Consider the following 22,983-nt stretch of genomic DNA (forward strand, 5'->3'; position numbering starts at 1 on the left):
CTCTGAACCAAGCCATGGTTCATCATGCAACCTATCACCGATGTCACCTAACCTCTCTAGTGTGTGTTTTCCTCTCTCAGAAGAGAAAGAAAGAAGGAAGGAAGGGATGTAGGGAGAGAGGGAGAAAGGAAGGAAAGGAGGGAGGAAAGGAGGGAGGGAGGGAGGAGGGAAGGAAAGGAAAGGAGGGAGGGAGAAATGAGGGAAGGGAGGAGTGGAGGGAGAGAGGGGGAAGGAAGGAAGGAAAGAAGGAAGGAAGGAAAAAAGAGACAGAGGGAGAAAGAAAAGGAAAAGGGGATATATATTAGAATGGATGATATGAAGGTATCTCCTTCTCTAAAAATTCCGACCATCATAAGTGGCTAAGACAGTAAGAAAGAAAAATCCCAACTCGAAGTCTGTATGAAATGTAGGGGCAGAATCCTTTTTTTTTTTTTTTTTAATTTATTTATTTACTTTGAGAGAGAGAGAGAGCAAGCTGGGGAGGGGCAGAGAGAGAATCCCAAGCAGCCTCCATACTGCCAGAGCAGAGCCTGGGCTTGAACTCACGAACCGTGAGACCATGACCTGAGTGGAAATCGAGTCGGACGCTTAACCGACTGAGCCACCCAAGGCGCCCCGGCATAGAATTCTTTATACAAGTCATTTTCTGGTTCTCTGCCACGTGGAGAATCTGAAAGACATACAGATCCTTTGGGCTTGACGTTGCTAAAGTACTCTATATCTTGTTACAGTAAAAATAAATGTTTAAAATAAAGCAATGAGCAGGAAACTAGAAGTCAATGAGAGAAGTAACTTGGCGGAAGACGAGCGGGAGAGGATGAGAGGGATCTATGTAGAATGGGCTGCTTGGTTGAGTCAACCCCAAATTGGTGCTTTGGAGGATTTTTTTATGGCAAGGGCAGGAGAGTTCCTATATAGACCCCCATTATAAAGCATCAAAAATGCAAATGGTCACTTTTTAAATGAGTATGATTTACCCATGAATATTTTCTAAAGTCAAAGGAAGATATGGATGCAATGAGTAGACTTAATATACACACGTATTTGTGTGATTCATTCCAGAGTCAGAGTTATTAATTATTCCAGAGAAAAGGTCCATGTAAAGGAATAAGGGACAACCTTTAAGACCAAAAAGGACAGACTCACGGGGGCCTCAAGGTGTCTTGAAATGAAGGAGTCTGATTTTCTTCTCTATCACAGTAAAGCAGGATGATATTTTGTCTTTAGTGTTGGCTGTGTCCTTTTTCTGTTGTGTTTCCTTCTGCTTGTATGGGATGTCCAGATGATTGAGGTACTTTCCCCTGGCATGACTCAAGATACGTTTATAAGGGTGACAACGCCCTATCGCAAGCCCTGTGTGGAAACCCATCAGCCCCTCCCTCATGCTTTAATGCTGACACAGGGGGGAGTCGCTCCATCAGGCTGTGAGAAAGGGAAGGCCCTTGGGAGGGAGGTCGTCCAGCCTCATCACTGGGGAGGGTAAGGGACCAGCTCAAGGTTACGCTGTAAAAAGTCGAGCCAGCTCTAAAATGCAAATACAACCTGCTAGTCCTAGTCAGCCGCTCTTTGAACATGGCATGAAGACAAACAAAACATTCTGGAGAAGATTTAAATAAATAACAAAGACTAGAAACATCTAGAGTGATTGTGACCCATCAGGAGTGCCCCTATCATAACTGTCTAAAAATGTTCGTCCTTTACAAAGGCAGGGAAGTCAAGGTCATAACACGGTGCACTGTGACTTAATCACACTATGCTTAAGTGTGCTGTACTTTTTTTTTTTTTTTTTTTTTTTTTAACGTTTATTTATTTTTGGGACAGAGAGAGACAGAGCATGAACGGGGGAGGGGCAGAGAGAGAGGGAGACACAGAATCGGAAACAGGCTCCAGGCTCCGAGCCATCAGCCCAGAGCCTGACGCAGGGCTCGAACTCACGGACTGCGAGATCGTGACCTGGCTGAAGTCGGACGCTTAACCGACTGCGCCACCCAGGCGCCCCAAGTGTGCTGTACTTCTTAACTGAATTGTATTCCCCTTGGATTCAAAGTATGGTTCTCTCATTTTTACGAAACAATGAATAAAAGAGTGTTTCTTTCTTATCCATTTTAATCAAGAACAGAAAATAAATGGTTCCAGACTTCCAGAGACATTTTTAAAATGTAAATTCTATAAATCTCCAAAAAGGGTTTGCGTTGAGAGGAGCTATGTGATTCATAGTCGTTTTGCGATTGTCAAATCATTTAGAAATAGCCTGAGATTGGGTCCATTGACTGTGAATAACAGCAGGCCAGCTTTGTGAAAAACAATCACGTAAGTCCAGTTAAGGATAAATGATGCCTGGCCAAGAGCTCGGTATTACATACATCCAGTTTCTGGGGGATCCTTTTCCTTTGACATCGAAGACTATATTTAACCTAAATAGCTATTATAAAATTATGCACTGTGGATTCTTTCTTAAAAGGGGTGCAAGCTTCGCCAGTGTTCCTGGGTTGAAGACTAGTTTAAATAAGCCCTTGGGTTTATGTTGCACACAAGAAGGCTTTACAAGATCTAATCTTTTCTAAACCTGTTATGTTCTTTGGTTCAACAGGGCTTCCTAATTGTAGCTATTAGTTCCTCTTTTTTGTGGTCTGGTCTGTCAATGGACTATTGAGTGATCAGTAAATTAAAGCCCAGCCAGCAGCCAACACATCGAGGCAGACGTTAAATCATAGCTTGGCTGCCCTTATTCATTATTAGTATCTGTGAAACAGCTTTTAAATACACGGATAGGATTTAACATGATGCACATTTGTGTCATTCTCAGATTTCCATACTGTACAATCAGGTATGTGAGGGGTTTTTTTCCTTCTTCTAGGCAACAGGTGTGTTCTTGGAACAATGTTCAACCCCCACTTCTGGCTTATGTGAGAGGCAGCAGCTGCAAGCTTAATGTCAATGACACATGGTTCTATAAGAGAGAAAATAAACCGCCTTCTCAGTGTATTAAAGTCATGGGCAGATGGACAATAGCTGTCTGTACTTCCTTTGTGTTGTAGAAGCAGAGTCTAAACTTTGAGATGACAAGGTTTTTTCTGCCTCTTTTTCTCTTCTCCTCCTCCCCTCTCTTTTCTTCCTTCTTTCTCTCCTTTCATTTTTCAAAAAACTTGTTAGTGAAAAACATGCCTTTCTTTAAGCATTCTGCACCCATTATTGAGAACTGTCCTCCAGTTGAGTCATATTGTTTTCAGGCTGACGAGTGGAGAGGAGAAAAAACGTGATATAAATCGGGCTACACTTTATTTAGAACTTGCTTTGTTCTGAAAAGAATTGAAAGGAACTGTTTACTATGGAATTTGAAGAGACTTACTTGGTATGCAAACACGGCGTGTTTTCTTTAAGGGCAAATTCAATGCTCTAGTACAACACTTCTATATTTAATTTTGTGAGATATTGCTAATGACAGTTACAATGTACTCTGCACCTCACAAGTACAATGTCAATGTTAACTGATAGGAACCATAATGATCCAGTAATCTTGTAATAGTTTAAGACAGTAAATGTTTGTCAGTTTCTTCAGAATCTCTTAGTGTAGTGGCAGGAATATTCCACTTTGCGTGTTAGTTTTCAGGTGCTGTCGTGCCTCAAACAGAAGCAGTCCAGCCACTGTCTTACTGCATACAAGGTATGCACATTAAGCTCAAGAACAGACCCGAGTAACCACTGAGCTCCGGGATCCACTGGAAGTGAACACGTCTCATTACACGGACTTTTCTAGAACCCACAGCAGAGTACAGCAGAGTTTCCCCTCTTCTGCCAAGAGGCGTGTCAATAGGGATTTTAATAAAAATGGAAGTCATGAGACGAAATCTTCCTTTTTCTTAGATGTGACGAACAAACGCATTGTAAACGGGAGGTGACAGGCAACTATTTAATTACAATCCTGGAGTCTCTGGTATCACCTGAGCCACCAGATCACCTGGAAGACTGGGGTTGGGTGCTGCATATAATGTCTAATTGGGGGACAAGTAAGAGAGAATCCCTTTTTATGGTTGCTTCTTTTTTTTTTTTTTTAACCGCAAACCTCAACTGTATTCAAGAATCAGATTTTCTGTGAATCTACACTGAAAATGGTTTTGCCATTGCTGAGAAATCCATGAGCAGATGGATTTGGAATTTAATCCTCTGTGAGAAACAAAGGCAAATGAAAAAAGAAGAACCTGGAGATAAATTTCTCCTAGGTTTTTTAATTGGTTTGGCTATGACATTAGATTTTCACTAAATGCATGCAAATAATGAATGACTAGTGTCAAGGAGGATGCTAAACATTTTTTTAAATTTTTCTATTTTTTGAGAGAGAGAGAAAGCCGGAAGGGCAGACGAAAAGAGAGAATCTCAAGCAGACTCCACACTCCGCGCAGAGCCCAACACGGGTCTCGATCCCACGACCCTGGGATCATGACCTGAGCCGAAACCAAGAGTCAGACGCTCAACGAACTGAGCCACCCAGGTGACCCTAAACATTTTTAAATGTATCCGAAGTGTCTAAAACTGGAAGTCTGGCCCAGATATCATTAAAGGTCTTTATCAACCCAAGGATTATCAAATTCTATGATTTTGCTTCCTCCTCAGGCTGCACTTTTCCACTGTGGTAAAATACACATGGTACCCTCTTCACCATCTTTAAGTGTACATCTCAGTACTGTTAAGTATATTCACATCGTCCTGCAACAGATCTCCAGAACTTTCTCTGGAGTTTAGCCTTCATTGCAAGACTAAAACGCTATACCCATTAAACAAGTTCCCACTTCTCTCTCCCGCCAGCCCCGAGCAGCCAGCATTCTACTTTCTGTATCTGTGAGTCTGGTTGGCTACTCTAGGTACCTCCCTCAGCTCAACGGATTCAGAGACACCTCATGTAAGTGGAATCATACAGTCCTTTTCATTTTGCAACTGACTTATTTCCCTTAACGAAATATCCTCAAGGTGCGACCATGTTGTAGCGCATGTCAGAATTTCCTTCCTTTTTAAGGCTGAATAATATTCCCTTGGACGCATAGACCACATTGTGTTTGCCCTTTCATCTGGTCACACACACACGGTGGCTTCTACCTTTTGGCTATTGGTGCGTCATGCTGCTGGGAACGTGGGTACACAAATAGCTCTTCGGGATCCTGCTTTCGGGATTCGACACTGGCTACGTCACTCTGCATTGCCAGCAGCAGTGAACAAGGACCCCAGTCTCCCCATATCCTCACCCACCCTTGTCATTTCTGGGGTGTTTGTTTGTTTTTTAAATAGTAGTCATCTCCTCCACAGAGACAAAGAGAGAAAAGTACTCACGTGAGTCTCCACATCGCCAGCAAGGATCCTACTCTTCTGTAAAAACTCCGCCACCATGCTGTTCATCAGCTTATCAAAGGCTTCCACGGAGGGTGCCACACCTTTGGAAGAATCACATTTTGTCAGTCTCTGAGAGGTTTTTTTTTTTTTTAATGTTTTTATTTATTTTTGAGAGAGAGAGAGATGGAGTGCAAGCAGGGGAGAGGCAGACAGAGAGGGAGACAGAATCTGAAGCAGGCTGCAGGCTCTGAGCTGTCAGCACAGAACCCGACGCGGGACTTGAACCCATGAACTGTTGAGGTCATGATCTGTGCTGAAGTAGGAAGCTCAAATGACTGAGCCACCCTGTGCCCCAGTCCCCAGGAGTCTAATGAAAAGCTGATACTGCTTTGCCAGAGGCCCTATGGAAGCTTAATATCACCCATGCCATTCTCATTCTTTTCACCCAGGCAGTCGTTCAATCGGTCAGTATTCCTGAAACATTTTTCAATGGCTCAAGAAAACACAATGCTTTCCTATTTGAGTAAGCACTTTCACCTACATACGAATTTGTTTCTTCCCCAAACTCACAAGGCTAAGTAGCACCATCATAGTTTTACTGGTTGAGGAAATGGAGATGTAATTGGAGCACATGACTTGACCAAAACTATAGTCAAATAAGAGGCAGATCCAAGAACTGACATAAGCCAAGTGTACTTTCTACTACACTGATCTGCCCAGGTGCTGTGAGACCTTGCACACAGTTACCAAGATTACCCAGGACAATTAAAAGGCAATAACAAACTCTGGTAAGTAGGAAAACAATGCCAATGTCACACATTCTGTTCCATCCTGTCCTCACTTCCTGGGGGAGGGAGGCAGAGTTGGAAGGCATGAAAAGGTCTGCTGAGCTAACTCACGTTAAGTTTTGATCTGACAAATTACCATAAAAACCCAAGCGACAACGGCCCAACCTGGAGTGCTCTGTATCTCTTTCCTTGCTTTTTAACAGAAAAATTGTGTCTTAGTCCCAGATTTCATGTCCCTAGTATTGAAAAACTCAACCCTACAGGCAATTAAAATCCAAACCAAAACCTAGGATTCCCTTTCTCAAACTGTACATTAGTAGCCATGCTCATAAAGCTGTAGGATAAAGCTTCCTTCCTTTCCCAGATGCCCATTTCCACAGGCCCAGAAGGTGATGAAAACAGCTGCTTACAGTGCTGTGCACCTACAGTCTAACTTCTAAGCAGGCTATTGAAGCTGAACCTTAAAGTTCAAAATACAGTACATACCAACTTCTGGAATATAAAAGGGGGGCAAGCCCACAGCTTCCTTAGGGGTCCATTTGGAAGCAGATAAACCCGTTTGTTGCTGTGGGAGACACCTGAGAGGTGTCTGCGATGTATTTAAAGTTGGAGAGTTTGAGACATGAGACAAAGGACTCTGCATAGCAGAAGGAACGGTTATAAAAGGGAATTATTTTCCTATTTCCTTTCATCACTTAGCTCTGTTCACACCTCCTCTGGGCAGCCCTTAATGACCTGTCTTTCTTCCCAGCCTGCATCTTGTGAGCATCCCTTAATCAGAGCAGTTGTGGCCCTGAATAGCAAAGCATGGAGACCAAAGATTCTGGAGGATTCTGCATATAATCCATCTTAGATTTCCTCGTATATAACAAAGTACTCATTACTTGGTGTGCGTGCAAAAATACTTCTTCAACTGTTGAACCAAACTTACCTGATCGTCAGGGGGAAAAAAACCACCATAAAACACAACATAGCACCTGTATCATAAGAAGGCAGTTCGCTGACTTCTGCATATTACAGATGTAGTGGACAGGGTTCCATCTAAAAATTTCTTTTTATTTCTTTTTAAATTTTTTAGTGTTTATTTATTTTAGAGAGAGAGAGAGAGAGAGCAGAGGAGGGGCAGAGAGTCCAAAGCAGGCTCCAGGCTCCAAGCTGTCAGCACAGAGCCTGATGTGGGGCTTGAACTCACAAACTGTGAGATCATGACCTGAGCTGAAGTCGGATCCTTAACCAACTGAGCTGTCCAGGCGCTCCTAAAAGTTTCTTTCTAAATCAAAAAAAATTTTTTAACTTCAGTTATAACATCACCATAATAACGATGTTTTATATTTCAGGTGAGAGGGTGTCCTTAAGGATTTGTTAAAAATAGAATTTAGAAAACCATCAAAGCTTACTAAATTAAGAAGAAATGAAAGCGATGCTGTTTAGGGTTGTAAAATGTTTTAAGGATGGTTATCATTCAGATATTTTACTAATTATCCTGCTTACCAATGACCCTACTGCATTCCTAGTAGGATAATAAACCACTGGGTAAGTTGTTTTAAAAGACCTCATTCTAATAACTGGTTTGGAACAATTTTCTGTATTAGAAAATATCTGTTTAAATACTTAAGTAATTTAATTATACACCTTCCAATTTTGTTTAGTCTATTAAGTTTCCCTGAAAATTACTGCTATAACAAAGAAAATACAAAGTGCAGTCTAGTACCTCTTTAAGTCAAGTGAGGTTCAAATTATTGAGTTTTTCCCCCCTTTATTCAACAATGCTACACAGTGTTCTGAGAGTTGGATTTTACTTATATTTTATGCATCTATAGGCTTTCTATTTGTGGGCAGCAATCGTACAGAAATGTCTTTTGATCTCCTGATGTCAAAGACATAGGAAACCCAAGTTATTGAAGCGAACATGAAAATATTTCCTTACAAATGAGGTTTACTGAATCTCCTACACCAATTATACAGTTAACAAAAAGAGGCTCAGAATGAAATCATAGATGTGTTTCAGTTGATGTGGAAGAAATTTACAGGCCCCTGGCAGCCTCCCTTTAAAGAACATCCCCTTTCAATTCATTCAAAACATTTTAGTTTTCATTATGCTCAGGGGGGAAAAACCAGTCTGTGCATTTGTGTTCATGCAGTAATTTTTGTCCTAAGGCATCCGATACAAGGCACAGCCCCCAAATACTCCTGAAATTCTAGAAGCACCAATGTGGATCTTGCCTAGTGAAAGCTTTTTTTTTTTGAAGCCCCCATTCCCCTAGGCTTTTCTCGGTCCCCAAAGCCTGATAGGATTCAAAATGGGTCAGATAAGGAGGAAGTGTACTTGAGACAAGAATAGAGTTGCCAGATGAGATACAGATCCCTGAGTTACATTGGAATTTCAAATAAATAATGAATAAATTTTTAGAGTTAAGTGTGTACCATGCAGTATATCCCAGGCAGTATGTGGAACATACTTATACCCCCCCAAAAAAGTAGTTCATCTGAAATTCAAATTTAACTGGGTGTCCTGTATTTTTATTTCCTAAATCTACGACCTCAGACAAGAAGGAACTGGAAAAATTACTGTCGATACTTAGAGAGTTTGCCATATATGGTATTCTTCTAGCTAACTTTTATGTTATGTTGTTAACTTTTTATGTTTGATCATATATTTAAAATCTTTTTTTTTAAGTGGCATTAGCATATGACTTTAAAGGCATATTTGGTTAGGAACAGGCACAGGTGACACAATGCGACGTGATCATGTTACTTGGAACCAACGTTTGGCTTCCCGTCAGACTCACTTCCTTCAAAACTGCAGTTCTTAAATTTAATGACTTGTTCTCTTTAAAATTCAAATCTACAGAATGATAATTCCTTCCAATTGACACTGTAATCGAGAACATTAATTTCTCTTTGATAAAATTACTCAGATAATATATGTATAGCCACTGCGGAATGTGGAACAACAGTATAAACACTAGAGCAAACGAATAACGACATTTGGCACATAGATTATGCTCTTAATAGGCACAGATACTGGTAATTTTTGCAGATTGTGGGTTGAAACTTTATTTCCTTTCCCTTCTTCAGGGATGGCTTGCATCTGGTGAATATCATGATCACATACAAAGGAAGGAGTATGGGGGCGCCTGGGTGGCTCAGTTGGTTAAGAGTCTAATGCTTGATTTGGGCTCAGGTCATGATCTCACAGTTCGTGGGTTTGAGCCCCGCCTCAGGTTGTGCGCTGAAAGTGAGGAAGCTGCTTGGGATTCTATCTCCCCCTCCCCGCTGCATCTCAAAAAAAGTAAACAAAACAAATAAAGGAAGGAAGGAAGGAAGGAAGGAAGGAAGGAAGGAAGGAAGGAAGGAGTACGAAAGCTGAAGAAAGGGTGATAAAAATATTTCCTGAGAACGAAGTGATGGGGAGAACATTAAGTAATGACAACAGTTAGTGTCCCTACCTCTACTGACACCATTAAGTCCCTCACAGTCCCCAGGAGGCCGGTGTGACTCTGCAGACAGCGACTCCAGTCGGCCGACCACCCGTTCCAGCCTCTCCATCAGTCCTTGCATCTCTGCCATTCTAGAAAAACACAGGCACAAATGGAGTCCGTGTGAATGTCAGGGAGGATTAGCAAGCTGACACCATTAAATTTAACAGCAGCAACAGGGAAAATAAAAATTACTCGGAATGGCTTTCATTGCCTACAGAGTATTTCTATACATCAGGAAAATATGTGAAACTCCAAAAAACGTAAACCTTAGAACAAAAAAAAAACCCAAAAAACCCAAATTATATTGATCTTGGTTTCTATTCCATTCAATGACTTTATAAGCTCCAGATGCAATACACAAAAAAATCACTCCCTACACCATTAACAAGTATCTCCTCGGATGCTTCCTTGTGCTATGATACAATCTATGTCTAGCATAAACTAAAAGCCTGTGAACATATATCTCACAATTAATATTGCCAACTTTTATCCTACTAAATGGTAGGAGCATATTTTAACTATTTCCAATGATTTCTTTCTGTGAAAGTATAACTCTCCAGGGGACACTAAACCCACTGGTAATTCTTGTTTACCTACTCAATTACTTTAAGCCAAACAGCTGAGCTCGGAATTGAGTTTATGAAACCATATCATTTAGCAGGTGACTGGGTTTTCATCTCTAAGGGCTGTCTTCTACTTATTACCACCTTCAGTGTGTCTGCCGCTGGATTACTTTAGGTTACAATTCTTCCGAATGGTGGAAATTTTTAATTTAAAATATTAACAGTGTATATTTCATTTTGCTGCTGATTATTTTTGGACAAAGTTTAGTTTTAGGTGGAGTGGTTTCTGGAGACAGGAAGCTTCGGTTCCCCAGCAGTCTCTGCTGGGATAAATTGGGTTTGACGCTGAATAAGGGATTGAGGATAAGAGTGGGCATGTTGGGTATCTAGCTTTTCTGCGTCCAAACACTACTTAGAGAGCTATCCTGAGTGTGCACAGGTGAGTACCTTAAAATTGCTGGCCCTACAATGTAATGTTATGAAGGCAATCGCTGAGGAATGGAACCCAATCTAATTTGGCCAAGTTCATGAGATCCAGCTTAGAGATACCATAGCTCCCGCCATATCAACCTACGACTGCTTTTGGCAAATTCAGGCTGCTGCCCCAGAGAAAGTAAAACACACCCCATCTTAATCAGTGTCTGTAGTTCTCACTCTTGCGAACTTTCTAAGCATCATCTTAAGCCAAAGAAGATAGACGTGCTCCCATTGAGGAGACAGGGCTGCCCCAGAGGGTGAGTAAATACTATTTCTCTAAGACAGGTAATGTTTTCTATTTCTGCAAACAACCAGGTAATGCATTTTTTGTGTGTGTTTTGTATTTCATAATGATGACATGTCACTGCCATTTTCAAGAGCAAGGTTAGACTTATCAAAACATGTGGGTAGCTCTGTACTTCTGCATCCACATGTCCGATGGTCATCAGATACGGATGGGGGGGTTCACTGCCTATTTTGGAAAGTCATCTCCTCTGAAACTGCCAGCAGCTATGCTTTCAAAATATGGGGCAGTGTTCTCTGCACGGCCGAAATCAGCATCTAATCCCAAGGGGATTCAAAATTAGAAGTTTCTCATCTATTCTTTTCCTCTTAACGTCAGAGCTTTCGCTTCTACTGCAATTGAGAAAAAAAAAAAAAAGAAGCAATTTAATTGAACCCTTTACGTAATCGTGCAAGGGAACTGGGTATCCTGTAGGAGGGTGAAGGCCATTTGAGAGATGGTAAAAGCCCCTCAAATCTTTTAATAGGCGTCCATCTGTTCACGGTTATCTATGTTCTCTGTTACTCAACTTGCCAAATGTTACACCATAGACCTAGCCCATGCTAAGGAAAAAAAAAACGTGTTTGCTTTGTTAGCAAGTTCCCGATGCCCCAACAGAAAGGCACCCACCACCTCCAGAGGCTCACAGCGCCATTTCAGGAAGGCCTGTTACATTTCACACTTAGGACGGCTGTCCCCGACTGGGGCTTAATCGGCCTCCCTGACAAGACTCAAACTCACACTATCTAATAGCGCTCCATATGTTGAGAGACAACAGGAGTTAGCCCACACACTGCAGGGCCAGGCTGACTGGTGTGGAATGCAGTCTGAAAACAAATCAGATGTCACTTCGCGTAAAATCACCATGGACTGGAGTCTTGTCACAGCCTCTGAAGAGATCAAAATACAACCCAGGCAAGGAAGCTGGAAAGATGCCTCTGGGTTTAAAATTTTAGAACAGTTTCTAAGAGGAATGGAAGAACAAATAAAAGAGAATAAAAAAGAGAAAGATATCCAAAATATACATGGTAGCATTCCCAGGGAGAATGATGGGGTCCAAGATGGCTATGCTTTCTTCTCCCAACACACACACACACACACACACACACACACACACACACACACCCCTCCCCACATGTGCCCTCAGCTGCTATCCTGGCTCTCAAGAATGAAGAAAGAACAGAGCAACAGATTCTCCAAATTCTTCCCAGGCAGTTCCATTCGCCTTGGTTTTTCAAAGTGGATTTAGCCAAGTTTTCATGAGGCCAGGAATTAGGAATCAGGCTGAGGAAATGGATAGGAGGAAACGTAGACAGCAAGGTCAGGGTAAGGAATGAGTCAGAGCCAGGTGGGCAGACAGATGGATTTGGACCAGGAAGCCAACAGAAGAGGGGATCTATGGCAAACTGGTCAGACATAAGATGTTCTAAGAATCAGATGAGAAGCAGAGAGAAGCCAGACACACAGCTGGGCAACCAAGAGACTAGGTCAGATGATGAGGCTCAAACCTGGTCTCCAGACTGTCTAGTCCTCCAATTCATGCAGAAGCCAACCCCAAGATGAGGTCCCCTATAACCTCCGGCTCATAGAGGATAAACACAATCATCTGACTGGGTGTGAGGGTGGGTGGAAAGAAAAAGTGGGAGGAATATAGAATTCCATGACCTTCTCTTTTTAATGATCTGTTTTAGGAAATTCCACTCGAGGTGAATCTTAATTCCTTGTTTTGTAATAATTTGGTAGTATTCTTTCTTGAGTTCCTTTATAATAGGAAGTAGAACTCATCTTGGTTTTTTTTCCTCATTTGAATTATCCCCTCACTTTTCCCTTTTTAAAGTTTAACTCTTTAGACATGCACAGAATTTAAACAGCTCTACAATAGTTCTATGAGGCTGCCTCCTTCCATTTTTGCCTTGAGAATCAACTGATTTCCATGATTTTAGCTGTTCCTTTCAGTAATTATCTCCTCATCTGTACATAACATGCTTCCATCTCTGTGTGTCTTGTTTCTCTTCGGTTCCAGGCATTATCCACTGAGTTCCCACCAAAACCAAGAGGTTTTGCCCAATCCCCACCACCAGACACATGAACACTTCCTTTTGCCCAGTACTGTTGTGTCACAATTTCTATGTGACCAAGCATCAGGGTCAAAACACGTTTATGACTATTCACAGCTGAGTCACAACATATCCTAAAATTATTCTCCATTTTCTTTTTTCACAACCTGTTTCCCTGCAGCTATGTTGTTCAGTTTTCTCTACATACTTCCCAGTTTTCTCTACATACTTAAAAGTTATTCACCTCCAAACTCTTCTCCCAGTTGTACAAGTCTCCTTTCAGTTGAGGCAAACACATCTGGAATGCTGTTACATCTTTCTTCTCAGAGGCATCTCTTCTGGAGAATCACTCCAAGTGCATGAGAGCTCAGTAGGCCCACGGTGCCTCTGGGACCAGAGATCTGCCTTCCCCTTTACCCCAGGGCCTTCTCCCCATGCCCTCTTACCTAGTATCACCTGCTTTTCCGATTCTATACCCTCCTCTTTCTTGGTGTACTTTCTTAACTGTCTTCTTAGTTTCAGAGCATTTTCTTCTGAAAACAAGGTATGTGAAAGGACAATTTTTGTGGCGAACCTGCAAGTCTGAAAATACCTTGATTTTGCCTTCACACTTTGGAGGTTTGGCTGAGTGTAGGATTCTGGGATGGAAGTTTTCCTCAGAATTTTCAAGGCATTCCTCCATTGTGTTCTAGCTCCCTAGGTTACTGTTGAGAGGTCCAAAGCCGTTCTGATTCTCTGATTTTTCATCCCTTGATGCAGTCTTTGTTTTCCTCTCTGGAGGAAGTTTGCGGGGTCTTTGTCCTCAAGGGTTTGGGATTTCACAATGACATACCTTAGGGTTGATCAAATGTTTTAATGAATGATTTTCAAAAAGGTGTGGCAAAAATAGGAAAATGGGTATCACATCCTGTTTATCTCTGAGTGAGTTTACAAACTAAATTTTGTGGGTTTTTTTTTTTCAAATAAAGTAGTCAGGATTCTAAATAAACAATTTAAACTCCTTTACATCAAATACACCCATTTACAAATATTTCATACACTTCATTAAGAATATAGCCAGTTAGTATTCTCTCATATACTGTCTTTGGTAGCATTTTCCTAGGTGAAAGGATGGCTGTCATCATTTAAAAATTTATTAATTTTATATTATATTTGTGTTATATTATTTCTATTCATATATTACTTTTATATTATACTTATATTAATTTTATAGTATCACTTAAAAGTTAAAAAATAACATTGGTCATTTCATAAAACCCATCCTTAAAGTACAGATAGTTCCTAATACTAATTTCGTGTGCAATGTTCCGCAATAAGACGATGACTAAAACAGTAAGAGAGACGACATTCCTATCCTTTCCCACAGTAGTTTCCAGAAAGGGAGAGTTCCCCACACTTACAAACATTTTTACAAGGTCTCAATCGTTTGCCTCTTTTTAACCAGGGCTGTTTAGAGGGGGCCCTGCTTTTGGAATCACTAACTGAAGTTCTTTGGGAAAGAGCTTAATTTTGTTTTGCTTTATTTAGTTACTACCTGTACATAGGGTTCCTATAAGTGTGTATAGAAAGGCATACAGAGTCTGTGACACGATCAGTGATAGATGTGTTAGCTACTGTTAGGAAGACATCCCATTTATTTTTGCTAACGGTGCAAACAGATTTACAAACCACTGTATCAAGCCTTTGTGCATTTTAAATGCTGGGCAATCATCTAAAAGACCTGGCCAACAGAGTTGTCAAATCACTATGCTGTACGCCTGAACGTAATTACACTTCAATAAAAAATGAAAAATAAATAAGTAAAATAACATAACATAACATAAAAAAACCTGGCCAATGGAAATGACTAGCTAAACATTTCAGGTCATACCTTATAATTATACCCTTATAATTTTTTTTTCCTTGTCTCAGTTTCATCTACTCACATACTTATTCCGCCAAGATTTCTAAAAGTGGCTTTCTCGAGTCCATGTGCAACGGTGAGATTTTTGGTATGTAATTAGTGTGGCAGTCATATGTGTTCCCCCAAACATTAAAAAAATTCAGAACTGATCAACATATACTGCATTAGTTTTAGATGCACAGCTAATGATTTGATATAGTATAAAGTAGTCCTCCCTTATCCCTCAGGGATCTGTTCCAAGACGCTCCCAGGAAGCCTGGAACCACAGAGAGTGCCAAACTTTGTATATGCTGTGTTTTTTCCTACATGCACATTCTTACGATTAAGTTTAATTTCTCTATTAGGCATAGTTAGAGGTTAACAAGAATAACTAACAATAAAATAGAACCATTACAACAGTATACTGTACTCTAATAAAAATTACGTAAATATGACCTTTCTCTTTCTCAAAATACCTCACTGTGCTGTACCCATGCTTCTTCTTGTGATGACGTGAGATGATAAAATGCCTACGTGATGAGATGCGGTGAGTGAATGACGTAGGCGCTGTGACAGCAGCACACGGCTGCTACTGCCCTCACGGCCTCAGAAAGAGGATCATGTATCTACTTTATCACTGTGATCGACTGCAGGTAACTGAAACTGTGGATGAGAGGCGGCTACTGTACGGGGAGGTGGCGGGAGGGGGGCGCCTGGGCGGCTCCGTCAGTTAAGCGTCCAACTTCGGTTCCGGTCATGATCTCGAGGTTTGGGAGTTCAAGCCCCGCGTCAGGCTCTGTGTTGATAGCTCGGAGCCTGAAGCCTGCTTCAGACTCTGTGTCTCCCACTCTCTCTCTCTCTGCCCCTCCCCTGCTTGCACTGTGTGTGTGTGTGTGTGTGTGTGTGTGTCTCAAAAATAAACATTTAAAAAATAAAATAAAAAAGGGGGTGACTTCTGTACATTGCAAAATGATCCCCACAAGAAGCTCAATTAACCAGCCCCATACACAGTTACGGATTTTTTTCTTGTGTTAGGAACTTTTAACATCTGCTCTCTTGGCAACTTTCAAATATACAACACGATATTGTTAACTACAGTCACCGTGCTGTAGATTACATCCCCAGGACTTCTTTATCCTCTAACTGGAGGCCCCTACACATTTCCAGAATGATTTGTTTGCTTTAAAAGAGCTCTCTGCTAAGGACACAAGCCCAATCTCCGTGGAATCACGTTTGGAAAACAACGCTCCTTCATTCCTCAGATTGTCTCATCCAAATCGTCTCGTGCTCAGTGGTAAGGGGTCTGGTAAGACAGAACTACTTAGTCTAACCAATTATAGCTGCTTTGAAAATCGCCACCCTCTGGTACAGCGTCAATGGTGATAAGCCCAGAATAACCGCCTGCTTGTCTGTGTTACAGTCTCGGCATCTAGAAGACACCTCTGCTCAATTAAAATCCTGCCTCGTCCTATCTTTCCACTAGCACATGCACACCTTGCCTCCCACAAGTCTGAGCTCTCCATGTGCTATGGTACTACCTTTTACTCTTCTTTGCATCTCCCTCTGAGTCCTGCCTGCTGCCGTGTACACGGAGAATTCTATAAATACTTTTTGATTGACTAATTAATTGGCTACCACTCACTGCCTTTCCCTTGCCTGCCCACTCATTGGCATAATCCCAGTTCAGGTGATGAGCCAGATTTTCACAGGAGAAGTTCCCACTTGTTTATTTTAGTTTTAGTGTATATATATTTTTAAGTTTATTTATTTATTTTTGAGAGAGAGAGATAGAGTGAGTGGGGGGAGGGGTGGGAAGAGAGAAGGAGAGAGAGAATCCCAAGCAGGCTCCGCACTGTCAGCTCGGACCCCGATGTGGGGCTCGAACTCACAAACCGTGAGATCATGACCTGAGCTGAAACCAAGAGTCAGATGCTTAACCGACTGAGCCCCCCAGGAGCCCCAAGATTTCCGCTTCGAAGAAGACATTAGGTTAGCTTAACCCACTTAAAACCGCGGTGGCTTCTTCCCGTGACTTACAAGAGCACACCCGCTCTCTGGAATGTGAACCCTGGGTTTTCCACAGTTCCTTTTTTCCTTCGGGGTTTCAAGATTTTTAAAACTCCACACTGTCCAAAGGATTTTGTAAATCGCTCACAGCAAGTTCATAAAACAAGCCAGGGAGAACACTACTGCGGTAACATCTTCATGTTCACAACGGCTGGGTGTTCCAGGGTCCAGACTGCTGGCTGAAGTTCTGCTCTCATGAGGCCAAAGGTGCAGAAATAATTGTGGTGAGCGTTTCTCCTCTGACTCTATAGAGGAGACCCAGACTCCAGGGATTCCAAAGATCATGAGTCTAAGCTTACACAGAAAACAGATTTGAGGTGACAGGAAATGGGAGATTCTCTAACTTTTTCTCATGGTCAGACTGGGCAGCTGGCTTACGTGTGAGCAAACAGTAGAGTCACAATGGACTCCTTTCTCTATAAATCCGCCCGAATTAAAGAAAGATTTGTTGAACTACCATCGAACCAGGCTGTCCTAGATGTTAATTTCTCTTTATTGTGACTGTAATAATTACTTCCTTTCCTTTCTCTAGAAGCTACCAATCCCCGGGGGGAAGGAATCGTGTGGTTCAGTATTGCTGATGGGGTAATAGTACGTGCAGCAGAAACAAACCACAGTCTTCATTCCTCCCTTCATTGGCTTCCTCCCTGGATACGCTGGGTTCATTCATTCAGTTAGTCCCCTCTACCTGCCCAGCACAGTGCTCATGGGTAGAAAATCAAGTGGGATTAAAATACATTTCTGGGCCCAGCTGTCGTGGGAGGGGGCCGGAAGGAGACCCTGCTCCGTCAAGCCAGGGAGTTGTTCTCTCAGAGACACATTCCCATTGTCAAGGTGCCTGCCTTTCTATCTTTCGCTTTCCCTCCCAAAGAGCACTGCTGGGGCCAGCTTCACCAAACATCAAAAAGAAAAAAAAAGAAAAAAGAAAAAGCCACCATTTTCTTTTCATTGCAAAGAAGTTTCAAAAGTCTCTGAATTTGGGGACAGTAATATCAGAATAGGAGAGATCAGAGAGTTATGCGAATGAAAGAACACTTTTAAATTTTTCACAAAACTGGAGAAAACCTACCAGAGGAGATCCTGATTAGCCGACGGATTCCTCCAAAGGTCCCAGTGCAGAGAACAAAGGCAAACTCTCTTCAGCTGGACTTTCGAAAGGACCCCCCCCCACCCCAGCCCTCTATAACTCACAGGGTTCCTAATACCCAATCGCAGAGACAACTCAAACGTGCCCCCCTCCCCCACACTGCTCCCTCTCCCCTCCCACCCTTCTACCGCTGCCACTGCCTCAAGGGTCCTTCCCGGCACTGGCGCACCCATTCTCTGCAACTCAGTGCTCCCACGAGGCTGCCTCGTGTCCTACAAATCAGAGGTAACCTCGCTTTACGGTTCACCATTTACTTCCTGTCATCTCCACCAAATCCAAAGTTGGACATAGAAGGGGAAAATAATCAACCACACGTAGAAAGGACCTCCCCATTCCATCCGCCCTCCCCACTCCGGTGGTATCACTTCTCAGGAGCATCCCTGATCCGTCCCGTGATACAAATATTTCTGGTCTAAGTTGGAATCTCTGAAGATAAGAGGTGAGGGCTCATAACTTGATATGGTAGAAAAAGCATTTTGGTATCGGGGGACCTTCATTTGAGATCCAGTCCCTGAACTGGCAGCTTACATCCCTCTAGGCAGATGATTTAACCCATCTGGGTCTCAATTTATTCACTTCTAATACAGGAGTTCACTCCTGTTTCTTCATTCGCTGACTGAAGAAAATTGTATGCAAATGTGTTTTGAGATGTGTTCTGTGCTGCTGCTGGGGCTACACAGCTGGATGAGACACAGACTGTCCTCAGGGGCCATGATTTCCCTCAGGAATGGACAGTTTGGCTGTTGGGGGCAGGCCAGCCCTCCAGGACACCGGGCTGCAAGGAAGAGCCCAGTGGGAACTAAGGCCATGGGGGAAGTCTAAGTATATCTTGAAGGCTGGCTCTGTGCCCTGTGGTAGTGACGGGTAAGGACAGAGTCATAAAATCATAGAGTCTGAATGCTGAGTGGACCAGGAATGAAATAATTCCCCTATCAGGAAGTGTGAACTCTCTTAGCTAAATGAGACCCTTCACTGAAAAGAAGCTCCCCCCTAACTCACTTCATGACCCATTTCTAAGCTCCTATGCTTTCCTATTTCCCTGCACTGCCCTTTTGCTCTTGTTTAGGCCGTGGAAGGGGTGTAGGTCAAGGAGGTGTTTCCAGGAGTTCCCCAAGGGCCACATCCTGGCGAGAAGTCATGGAGACTCCACTGGCTAATCTATCACAGCCTGGGAAGGGCTTCTATGGACCTTTTGTCCCTCCATAAAAAAATGTATTACTCTCCTTATGTGCAGAATTTACAAAGAACTCTTACAACTCAATAATAAGACAAAGATTCCAACTTAAAAACGGCCAAAATAGAGCGCCTGAGTGGCTCAGGAGGTTGAGCATCTGACTCTTGATTTCAGCTCAGGTCGTGATCTCACAATTTGTGAGATCAAGCCCTGGATTGGGCTCTGCACTGACAGCGTGGAGCCTGCTTGGGATTCTCTTTTGCCTTCTCTCTGCCCCTCCCCCCACTCCCGTGCATGTGCTCTCGCGCGCTCTCTCTCTCAAAATAAATATCAAACATTTTAAAAAATGACCAAAATATTTGAACATTTTTCCAAAGAAAATGTGCAACTAGCCAGCAGTGTAGCACATAGACTCAACATCAATAGCCATCAGGGAAATGCAGGTCAAAACCACAATGAGATCCCACTTTGCAGCCACTAGGATGGCCAGGGCCAAGAAGACAGATGATTACAAGTGCCAGTGAGGACATGGAGAAAGCAGAACCTTCCTACACTTCCGGTGGGAATGTGAAATGCTGCAGCTGCTATGGAAACCACTTGGAACTTTCTTAAAAAGCCAAGTATATATCTGCCATATGACCCAGCCATACCATTTGCATTATCTACTCAAGAGCAATTAAAACACATGTCTACACACAGGAACACTTGTACACAAATGTTCATGGCATCATCACTCATAATAACCAAAACATGACGGGGAGCAGCTGATGACTAGATAAACAAATGAGGCATATCCATACAACGGAATATTATCCGGCAATAGAAAAGGGAAGAAGCACTGATACGTTCTGCAACATGGATGAACCTCAAAAAAATTATATTTATTTTTTAAAGTTTATTTATTTTGAAAGAGAGGGAGAGGGAAAGAGAGAGGGCAGGAGGGTGCCTGAGTGGGGGAGGGGAAAAGAGAGAGAGAGGAAGAGACAGCACGGGGCTCGATCTCAGGAACCATGAGACCATGACCTGAGCTGAAATTATGAGTCAGACGCTTAACTGACGGAGCCACCCAGGCGCCCCCCCGCCCCCCGCCCAAAACACAATGTTAAATGAAAGAGCCAGGCACAGAAGATCGGGTATTATACAATTCAATTTCTAGGAATATCCAGAAAAAGCAAATTTCTAGAGACAGAAGGTCGATCAGTGGTTGCCTAGGGCTGAGGCTAGGAATGCGAAGGGACTACAAATAGGAATAAAGTTTCTATTTGAAGTGAGGGAAATGATTTAAGACAGGATCATGGTGGTAGGGGCCCAATACTGGAAATATAATAACAGTCATTGAATTGTGCACTTAAAATGGGTGAATTTTATGGTATGCAAAACTGTACCTCAATAAATGTTGTTTTCAAAAACAAACAAGTACAACTGATCCTCGAGCCCACAGGGTTTAGGGGCACCAACATCCCCCATGCAATTAAAAATCCACATATAACTTTTAACTCCCCCGAAACTTAACTACTAATAGCCAACCGTTGACCAGAAGCCTTACCGATAACACAGTCAATTGATGCATATTTTGTATGCTGTATTTATATACTGTATTCTTATAATAAAGTAAGCTGGAGAAAAGAAAATGTTAAGAAATCATGAAGAGAAACTACGGTTGCAGCAGTGTATTTGCTGTATTTATTGAAAAACTGCACTCCGTGGCCCTGCGTGGTTCAAACCTGTGCTGCTTAATGCCAAGCCTCAAGCTTCCCTTTATAACCGTACAGTCAAAAACCAGTTAAGTCAGAGTTAACTTTGCTGCTCTCACCTCCCGGCAAAGACACAGGTGGTAATTAACCTTAACCAGAGACTTCCCTGAGCGGCCACAGCCTCGCTCCCGCTCCCGGAACCAGCTGGAGGGGACACAGCGGAGCGGTGGTGTTTCACACGGCAGCAGAAATCGCTGGGCAGAAGTGGGGCCTCCAAAATGCAGATTCCTGCCCTCCCCCCACCCCACCCCCATCTCAGCAATACTAATTTAGTGGTTCTGGGTGTTCCTGGCAATCTGCATTTCTCAGAAGCGCACTTCAGAGTAAAAGGACCCACGCTTTGGGAAATCTGATCATAGAAGTGCCCAGGAATGCTGTGGGAGCATGTGTGCGTGGGGTGTGGGGGTCAAGAAGGGCGAGTACTCAAGGGAGCCCTGGGAAGTAAGGAGGCCCTTCGAATTCAGTTAGGAGCGAAACGGAATCTCAAAGGACGAAGAGGTATTATCGGAAAGCAGAAAGATAAGTAGAGCAGATGTATCCCTGAGCCTATGCCCAGCATGTGCCAAGACATGGAGACACTGCAGCTAGAAAATATTCCTTGGGCATTCATTCACCATGTGCCAGAAGCTATCTAAGAGCTCACGGGAAAATAAGGGATTGATGAGTAGCTGGCAGGAGCGGCGGACAAAGCTGAGGGGAGACGTGGGAATTTACTACAAGGCGGCAGCGGGTTGGAGAAGGTCTGAGAACGTAGGAGAATGAAGGAGGTCTGAGCGGGGACCACGGGGCTTGAGTGGGGCTGGGAGGGAAAGAGAGAAGGCAGAGTGTCTCAGATGCCTTGTCTCAGGGTCAGGTGGTGCAGGTGCGGACAGACAGAGGGAATGGAGGTGTCCAAGGGGAGGAGTTCAGTGTGAGACACTGAGTTCGAAGGGCCACCGAGATGACCGCTGGTGGCTGCAGGGAAGGGAAGCCCAGGGGACTTTCGAAGGTGGAATCGCAAGTTTTACCTACCTAGTAATAACTGCCTCGGGATTCTTGGGAAGCTCAGAGGACATGACGAGGGGAGCTTCGTGAACTAGAAAGTGATGGCCAACTGTCACTATTATAATTTATCTCTGAATGCTCCCCAGCACTCATCACAGTGATCTGCACACAGTGAGTGCTCTTTACGGCACATGTCACCGGGTCTCTGATCCCCTAAACATGATGACCTGGACATCTCACACACCACACTTCGAAGGTTCTGCCATACACAGCCCATAAAAACACCAAGAGACACTAGTGGCTGAAAGCATAAAAGGGGATATCACTTTATATGGTCAGTTACTTCTCACGACTTGACTAAAAATATTTCACGTTGCTAAACCCCGACATTTCAGTGTGAAGAATGCCGTGTCTTGGGGCGCCTGGGTGGCTCGGTCCGTTAAGCGTCTGACTCTCAGTTTCAGCTCGGGTTTCATGGCTTCGAGCCCCACATCGGGCTCTGCGCTGGCAGCACGGAGCCTGCTTGGGGTTCTCTCTCTCTCCCTGTCTCTCAGCCCCTCATGCACTCACACTGTCTCTCTCTCTCTCTAAAAATTAACTAATTAATTAAAAAAAAAAGAATGCCATGTCTTCCTGGAATAATGAAGACACAAGGTTTGCTGAAATTCCTTCTGATCTCAGAATTTACTGGCATGCAGTGTAGGCTTTATATGCAGTTGAATAGCAGCTTCAGCAACTCTCTTTAAGGGAAAAACCAAGGATCAGTTCAGATCAAGAACTAAGCCGGTTTTGAGTATGACGTTTGTTAGCAAATGTAAGGGTGACACTTCAGTTTAGAAGAGCCAGGTGATGCGTGTGGCCCCAACCCCCTTCTGCTTCTTCACATTGTCTCCAGGCCCCTGGGTCTACTTTCATACTTGACTTCTATTTATTATGTGTAACAAAACTGGAGTTTTCAAATAGAGCTCTGGACCACCAAAAGACTAAAGGCTCTTCTTTTTTT

The 22,983-nt window shown here is 43.0% G+C and overlaps 1 protein-coding gene across 2 annotated transcripts in view; it reads right to left on the reverse strand.

Moving 5' to 3' along the window:
• CAP2 (cyclase associated actin cytoskeleton regulatory protein 2) overlaps window positions 1–22,983 on the reverse strand; it is a 152,485-nt gene that overhangs the window by 117,540 nt on the left and 11,962 nt on the right. For both annotated transcript variants that reach the window (XM_030314790.1, XM_030314789.1), the window contains exons 2-3: window positions 9,560–9,681; window positions 5,323–5,423 (exon numbers count right to left, since the gene is read on the reverse strand). In XM_030314790.1, the coding sequence (XP_030170650.1) occupies window positions 5,323–5,423; window positions 9,560–9,680 (222 nt within the window). In that variant the 5' untranslated portion in view covers window position 9,681. The remainder of the gene's footprint in view (window positions 1–5,322; window positions 5,424–9,559; window positions 9,682–22,983) is intronic.

The sequence above is a fragment of the Lynx canadensis genome, chromosome B2 (assembly GCF_007474595.2).
Source record: "Lynx canadensis isolate LIC74 chromosome B2, mLynCan4.pri.v2, whole genome shotgun sequence".
Classification (NCBI taxonomy): Eukaryota; Metazoa; Chordata; class Mammalia; order Carnivora; family Felidae; genus Lynx; species Lynx canadensis.